We start from the raw sequence: 8,702 nt of genomic DNA, 5'->3' as shown, positions 1-8,702 counted from the left end.
ATGAACTGACCAATAAGGCCGGAATTGAGATCCGATTATTACAACGTATAGTAAGGTTTTAGGTAAAGATGTTAAAAACAATCATTCATAGAGTACAATTTTTTTTTATTACATTCCAGGTTTGGTGGGGACAAGGGATTTTGCGATGAACCTAGAGAACCATTTGCCGGAAGCTTTTTCTTTGCGATCAACAGGATTGGTGAAGTTGACCCAATTCATACCAAAACGGAGAGTGTAACCATTTCCGAATTCGTAGTTGTCCATCAATGACCATGCAAAATATCCTGCTACGTTGCATCCATCCCTATAATATATATTTAAAATGATTAACATTTATGATACTCTGAAAGAAGTATATATATATATATACTAGAAGTCATCTCGTGCTACGCACGGATTTAACTTATATTGTTGTTCAATTTTAGTAGTTTGGAGATTATTAGTTTTAATTTGTTTACTCAGCAATGATGATTTTAAAAATATATTGATCATATTAATTTTTTTTGGTTCATTTGTTTGATGTTACATGAGTTTTCCTTTTATATATAGTATTAGACTATTTCAATACATGGAGAAACTTTTGATTTCATAGTAAAGTGTTTATGGTTTTTTCTCCCTTTAAATTTTCAATACATATTAGAGCATGTGCATTGGTAAGAGACCCATTGAGTTTCTCATCATATAATATTATTGTTTTAATATAGAGAAATTTAGGAACTTCTTTCTAATATGAGAATTTGTTAGAAATACCAGTTTTGAGATACTCTTTTTCCAAATATACTTTTTTGAACATTTTCATTTTGACCTCTTTTACACAGAGTATAATTTTTAAGAATTTTTTTAGGTCTGGTTCTCTATTTTACATTTAGGATATAGTTTTGATTGAGTAGGGTTTAGTATTTGGAGTTTAGAATTTAGAATATAATTTTATATAGAGAAAATGGGTATTTTTGAAAAATAACAACATGAAAGAGTATTATTGAAAAGTGACATAGGAAAATGGTTTTTTGAAAATGTGCTATTTGATACTAAGATTCCTAAAAATATATGATACTAATATACAATTAGCATATACTACTCAAACCTATAGAAGTCAAATTAATTATATATAGTATAGAGAAATGCAACTCATATCGTACCATGAGATAAAAGGACATCACAAGCTTAACAAAATGGTTTTTTAAGCATATGATAGTAACATACAATTTTCCTTTTTTTATAATAGTTTAAAATACGTTTTTTCTTAAAGATGAAGACTAATAAGAAACTAAATTTATAATGTAGAGACTCATATGCATCGTCCAATACAAAGAAGTTTTAGCCTACTTTACCACATGAATACCCAAAAAAAAATAAAAAAATAAAGATTCTAGAATATAAGAAAGGAATAAAACGTAACATATTCAACATATTAAATCATGATAGTTCATTTTTTCACGATGTAGTAATATTAACATAACCAACAAATATGACAACCTGAAGTAAAAATAAAACATGGTTCAAGGTCCGACCCATAGGCCAAGCAAGTGAAGCCAAGGATTAGGGCATCATTTTTTCTAGTGCATATTTTAGGCCAAAATTTTTAGGTCTTTTATGTAGGATAAAACAAATTATAAGTTCAATTATTATTAGATTTTTTATAAGTTTGAAAAAGATTAGAAGTTCAAGTTTTGTATAAGAGAACAGTATATTATTAATGTATATATATCCAACTTAAAAGAAAAATTTAATTTAGTTTTGAGACAAAAATTTAATTTAATTTAATTTAATTTAGTTTTAATTTAATTTAGTTTTTATATGTTATCCAAGTTTTGAGATTTAAAGTAAAATTTAATTTAGGAAAAACAAATTTGAAACTCTGATAAAAAAACTTTCCATATTCGAAAAGTTTGAAAACAATAATGAGTTATTAGGAAATATGATATTTATTTTCGTATAAATGTTTAAATGAACATAAAAACATTGAAAAGACAAAGAAAAATTTGAGCAAGCAAAACGAACTACAATATGGAAATAATGAAAATAATTTTTATTAGAATAAAAGTGTGTGAAATTTAATATATTTTTTATTTTATATATATTGTCTCTATTTCTAATCATTTTAATATAAATAGGATGATTAACAATAAATTAAATTTTGAAATTATTGTTTTCTGTTATATCATAGGGTGATAAAGCAATTATGTTTTGATATCATTATGTTTTTTTTAGTACATATAATTTAAACACAATCAAAATGTTACTTATAAATTTCTATTAAATACAAATTTGAGTTGTGTCTTTAATAAAATGTATATATGATTATTGAATGTAGTGTGAGTTTTTTATATATTAGAAAATCTTTTATATTAAATTAGTTTATCATAAATTAATTTGGTTTCAGTTTTTACTTTGAAATGTATGAAACCATTTTATAGTAATAGGAAAATTAGTTACAGCAAAGTTAATTAATTTTTGTATGTTCATTAAATAATTATGATAAATTAATTTATTTATAGTTTGGTTTTTTTCTGGAAAAAAAACTGATAAGTATTATAAGGGAAAAAGTATAATACCTTACTTTGATAGATAAATTAGGTTGTCCTATATATTAATTTTGTTTTCATATCTAAAAGTAATAGTTAACAACAAATAATTTTATAATATAATAGTTGACAACAAATAATTTTATAATATGATAAGTCAATTTTAAAATAATTAATTAAAACGATATCACAAAACATATATCTTATATATACTCTAAGTCTAACTAATTTTTTATAATAATTCATGAAAATAAAAGTGTGTCAAATTTAGTATACATATTTTTTCTTCTATAAATTGTCTCTATTTCTAATCATTTTAAAATAAATAGTATAGTTAACAATAAATTAATTGTGAAACTATTGTTTTCTATTATTCTTGGGGGAGATAAAACAATTATGTTATGATACCATTTTTTAAGTACATATGTTTTAAAGACAGTCAAACTGTAACTTATAGCATACTATTAAATACAAATTTGAGTTGTGTCTTTAATATGTTATATATGATTATTGAATAAGATATGATTTATATATATATATATTTGAAAATCTTCTATATTCTTAAATTAGTCTATCATAAATTAATTTGGTTTCAGTTTTTACTTTAAAGGTATGAAACCATTTTCTATTTTTATTTGGTTTCAATTTGTTTATATTTTTTAGTTGGGTTGATCAATATTTTTTTTTTAGGTTCTATTGTGTGTGATTTCATTATGAATATATTAGATGCTAAAACTAAAAAAATGGAAAGAATATATTTTTGTAACAATATTGAAATTCAAAAAGCAAACTATACAACAATTGTCTTTATTTTAACAAAATATACACACCGTATAAGATACAAATAAAATAAAGTGAAATAAAAAAATAGAATGTTAAATTTGAAACATGTGTCACAAAAATAGAGTGCCAAGTGTCACATTGTTAGGCAAAGTTAGAAAAAACCTTTTCTTATTATATAAGATATCAGATTAGAGATGAATTATGACTCACTCGATGGCGCATTTGAGACAAGAAAGATGGCTGCAATGGTTTTGAATTCGTCCATTATCGGCAAGAGCAGTTGCAATCGTTACATTTCCAAGATCGAGATCAGCAACTCCTGATATTTTTTTTGCATAAGATTTATAAGAAACACATATGTAGACATTTCGTAGTGGTCAACATATATAAAATGATATATAAATACCGTTTTCGGTGATGTAGGTAAGTGGATTTTTGTAGTTGTCTTTGATGTAGTTTAGAATCTGACGGAATCCTGGAGGATAGTAGACGAAGCTAGGAGCCTGTAAACGGAAGAGTCATTTCAATGTTGTAATCTTTAGAATATGAAAATACATATTCAAAATTAAAGTCAGGTACTTGCCACAACACCGATAGGAACTCCATTGCGATAAACTGAAACCAATTATAAAGGAAAAATTATGAATTTAGATAATCGAATTCTATAAAAATACAAAAATATTAGTTTTTACATACAATCAAGAGTAACTCGTGGATCGGTTATGGCGCTAGGTACTGTCGGAGGAGGTGCGTCGGTTGCATATTGTGTAACGTAATAGTTCAACCCTAGAAAATCAAGTGATCCTTTAACCAAAGCTGATTCCTCAGGTGTGAATTCTGGCAATCTATCTCCTACCATCTCCCTCATTATCTTTGGATATTCTCCGTACACCAATGGATCCATGAACCTTCATATATTTTAAGATACAAAAATATCATATCTGATAAGTACAAAAAAGCAATATCTAACTAAACTTTTCTATATACGTGCCAGTGTGCGTTTTAAGAATCATTTAGTTGACCGAAAATATATATACCATCCAACGAAAAAATCGAATGCTCGTTTTGCAGCAGCCTTGTCGAGATTGCTGGTTTCGTTTAGTGGGGCGAACCATCTCCCGATCAAGGTTGTTCCTATCTTACCACCTTGAGATTTCTGCATAAATATTTTTTTAGAATTAATATATACACCACATAAAAGAAAAAACGACATCTAGATATATTATATATGAGAGATTGACAGTGTATGTGCCTGATATCTTTTCCGGTATAAAGATACAGTTTTCGCATGAGCTAGAAGTTGGTTATGTGCAACTGTATAAGGTTCAGTTCCAGAATCTCCTCCAAATTCACAGTTAGTGCACCGTCCTGGTGGATACGACCCATCGCCGTAACCTTTGGTTGCAAGAGAGAAAGGCTGATTCAAAGTGATCCAGAATTTGACTCTGTCTCCGAATCTTTGGAATAGAAGCTCAGCGTAGTTTGTGTAATCCTCCCTATTTTTATGTATCGTACATAGTAGAGATGTGTGATAGACTGATAGCGATGTTACATAACGCTAAACCAAAGAAAAGCATATATACTTAGAATTATAAAAACCCGGCCGATAATGCACTTACACTATACGTGGGCTTAAGAAGCCGCCGTATTCGTCTTCTAAAGTCTGGGGAACATCCCAATGAAATATAGTCACATATGGTTCGATGCCTGCATTCAAGTAAGTAAAATTAATGTTTATTACATGACCACATATATAATGAAATGACTAAAATTTTGCATGATTAAGCAAAGTACTTGAATTTCGAATTTACCATTTGCTTTCAACTCGTTGATGAGATTGTTGTAGTATGTGATCCCATTCTCGTCCACTCCCCCAGTAAGTCTTCCCTCTAAGATTTGTATATAATCACAAAGCTCAGTCATCGAATTTATATGATTTTACTATCATTTAAATAATTGGATGAAAACATGCATGAAGAATGATTGATGTGTGTCTATATTTACTTGGTAAGACCCTTGACCATGCTATTGAGAGTCTGTATGCTTGAGCATTCATTCTTTTCAACAGTTTCACATCATCCTGTTCAATAGTATTTTGAAAAGTCGTAAGACTAAAATGAATTCTTAAAAAATGAAAAATATAAGTCATTAATATAGACTCTCACCTTGTAAAGATCATATGAATCACAAGCAAGATCTCCTGAACTGCGATCTGGAACTCTTTCTGTATATTATTACAAACCGAAATTTAATATGAGCACAAATATCTCTTTACAATATTTATACCTTTTCTCACAATTCAATTAGGTGCTCATGTTAACAAATGATCACCTGGATATCTATGAGTGTAATAGTCCCATCCATTAAGTGCTCTATGTGCAGCACCTTCAATCTAGTTGAGCGTCAAATTAAAAATGTTGGATATTGTGTTAGGAAAAAAAATAAAAAAAGGTATACGGAAAATGCCATAGCCAAAACTCGACCCCCTACAAACAAAATATACCTGATATGCAGAAGTAGCTGCACCAAAAGTGAAATTTTTGGCAAAGCCAGTTCGGTTGAATGCAAGAGTATTGTCGCAGTTGAAGGGTTCTTTGGCCTTGCATTCTGGATTGCATACTTTTTGGCTACTGGAAACGACAAAGAGAACGACAAGAATGGCTAAAGAGTAGTGAGCTTTTGGAACTGCCATGGTTGAGCTATATATGTGTGTGTGCTGATTAGGGTTATTTTGATGATGATTAAACGATGGACTTGGAGGGGTTTATATACAAGGGTTTGAGTGCATGGGACTTGCATGGACATTCAAGTAATCTCGTTTACGTATATTTTGCATTGAATTTGATCCTCTATGCATGTTCCACACCCCGCTGTCTTGTTTAATTTTCTAATTTAAAATACTACTACATGTTATCAAAAAATTGAAAATTATTCATAATTAAACAACTATACGTGCACTTAATTTGACTTTTACGGCACTATGTTCTCTTACTAATTATTATAATATACCTGTACAAGGCTGCGTGAGAATATATGTTCCTTAAACATAAATTAATATTCAATTTATTAATTGAATCAATGTTAAGAAATTATATAGCTTCACACGATATATACATGTGCGTTTGTACATATCTGCGTTTAGAATATAGTATTGTTCCTTAGCTGGTTGCTTTCCTTCCAACCATTATATTTTCAAAACCATAAGTTAACTATGACTTCTCTTATTGACAAATGACGAATGTCCATCGACGCTAAGTATCGACGCTAACCCTATTTTACGGAACAATACTAATCTATAATCATAGCAGTTCAAAATCTTATTACTAATGATATACAAATTAGTAACAGTATACATGATCCTCGTATCAATGATTGGGAGAAGCTAGAAATAAAATTTTTAGAAATGTTATAAAAAAAATCATTCTATCCAACTTATCTATAAACAATTGATAACCAAGGTTGATAATAGTCTTTGTGTAACATCCCCAATTCTGTAATTGGGTGTTGGGCCAATTTTGCTAGTAAGTTTCAGCCCATTAAGGTCCAATGTCCTTTAAAGAAGAAAACGAAAATGGTTTGTGTATTCGTGTGTTATAAACACTCGCCGTCTTCATTCAACATGGGGGGGAGAGAGAGTTTGTATTGAACCCTAACATGGCCGCAAGAAAGAGAGAAGAGAAGATTGTGAGAGAGTTGGAAAGAGAAGAGAGGACATGAAAGAGAAGACGACAATATGGAGCCGAGAGATGGAAGTGGAGGAAGAGATAGAGAAGGGAGAGAAAGGGAGAAGAGGAGAGAACGGTAGTCGTGAAGGAGAGGGAAGAACGAGACGTTGCGATGGTGGTGGAGAATACCGGTGGGGTCTGTTTATTCCTGTCATGGCCGTGGAAAGCCTCGGTGGTGGTGGTGGAGAAAAGTCGGAGTAGATAAGGGTGGAGAAAAGAAAATAAGGAAGAGGAAGAAGAGAGGGATAACAGTTTGGAGGAGGCATCTTTGGAGGTTCATCGGCGCCGGAGGTGACAACGGTTTAGAAATATAAAAACATTGGCATGATCACCATCAAGCCATGAGCTCGTAGCAACTGACGGAAGTCCGATCGGAGTTATATTCAAGAAGTTATGTTCGTTGCTTCTTGCGCAAGAAATATCTGAACCAGTCCGAACCTGCAACTCTAGAAATCAGATTCGAGGTTATCTCCTTGGAACAGCGTTTGGTGGTCCAAAACTTACCTGATCGAGCTGAGATTTGGTGGGAAACTTCACGGTACTACAAACTAAATATTCAACGGTGGGATCGTGATTTTAACGGTTATTTGTGGTGTTACCCGTGTGTTTATGAGGCTCGTTTGTATAGAATAAATGGTGACATTGTAATGTTTGGTTGGCAAACTGAGGTTAGATGGAGCTGCAGCTTGTATGGGTCTGACATGGGAAAGGAGAATTGAGTTTCAACATTTAAATGGCAAATGTGAGGGTGGTAATCGCGGAAACACAATGATTATTTTCTAAGCATGTTCTTCATGAATTGCTTGTATAGGCTTGGAAACTATGTGATTGGATATGTCTATTGTTTGATATTGTATGCTTTGATATGATGATTAGATGTATGATTATAACGAATGATGACATGATATGATGAGTTGATGTGTAACATGATGATCGTTGTGTGGTGTTATGAAATGAGATTGTGTGTTGGGGACATAAACATGGGATTTGTTTTGTGACTCAATGATGGACAAACCTGAGATTGGTTTTGTACCTTGTAATTGGACGAACATGAGATTTGTTTCGTACCTGGAGATTGGACGAACATGAGATTTGTTTCGTGCCATGCTAAGCTGATGAGATTTTGGTTTAGCGATGTTGATGAATGTGTGTATCGATGAATATGTTGATGTTTAAATATGGTTGAAGTATTATTATGATTATATATGCCAGGTAGAGTATTATATGAAGCTGTTATGCTTGTTGGATGTATGTCAAAAATGTGGAGTCTGATTCTATGCTATGCACTGATTGTTGAACGTGATTAGAATGTCGTCATTGTGTTCACCCTTTTATCTTTTCCCTCAGGTTAAAAGCTTTATGTGACATGGAAAATTTTATGATTGAAGAGTTTTATTTTAAAGAAAAAAGCTTTTTGGTGGGACCATTTGAATAACACCTTGTCTTGGCCAATAAGGCGGGACGGGTGTTACACTTTGAGCTCGTTTTTGGGATGTTACATGGTGTAAAACGGGTCCTCTTGTTGATCTGGTGGATCCTCTTGGTCCAAGTGTTTGGTATGCTTTGGATGATCATGTTTGCTTGGTGACTGTGGGAAAGGTTCACCGTTTCTTCCTTCAGAGCTTCGCCCTCTAATGTACTTCCTTTTTTTTGGCTGCGTTTCTCTTTC

The 8,702-nt window shown here is 31.3% G+C and overlaps 1 protein-coding gene across 1 annotated transcript; it reads right to left on the bottom strand.

Annotated features, from left to right (window-relative positions):
* Positions 1 to 6,046, bottom strand: LOC104758457 (myrosinase 4-like). Its single transcript, XM_010481327.2, has 13 exons — positions 5,812 to 6,046; positions 5,640 to 5,700; positions 5,474 to 5,532; positions 5,313 to 5,388; positions 5,120 to 5,197; positions 4,928 to 5,015; positions 4,561 to 4,804; positions 4,346 to 4,464; positions 4,005 to 4,216; positions 3,892 to 3,923; positions 3,715 to 3,811; positions 3,519 to 3,627; positions 1 to 304 (listed from the first exon to the last, which is right to left on the bottom strand). Exons 1-13 carry the CDS (start codon positions 5,998 to 6,000, stop codon positions 109 to 111), a joined length of 1,560 nt encoding a protein of 519 aa, XP_010479629.1. The 5' UTR covers positions 6,001 to 6,046; the 3' UTR covers positions 1 to 108.

The sequence above is a fragment of the Camelina sativa genome, chromosome 17 (assembly GCF_000633955.1).
Source record: "Camelina sativa cultivar DH55 chromosome 17, Cs, whole genome shotgun sequence".
NCBI classification, from domain to species: domain Eukaryota; kingdom Viridiplantae; phylum Streptophyta; class Magnoliopsida; order Brassicales; family Brassicaceae; genus Camelina; species Camelina sativa.
This window is presented reverse-complemented; position numbering and strand designations above follow the sequence as displayed.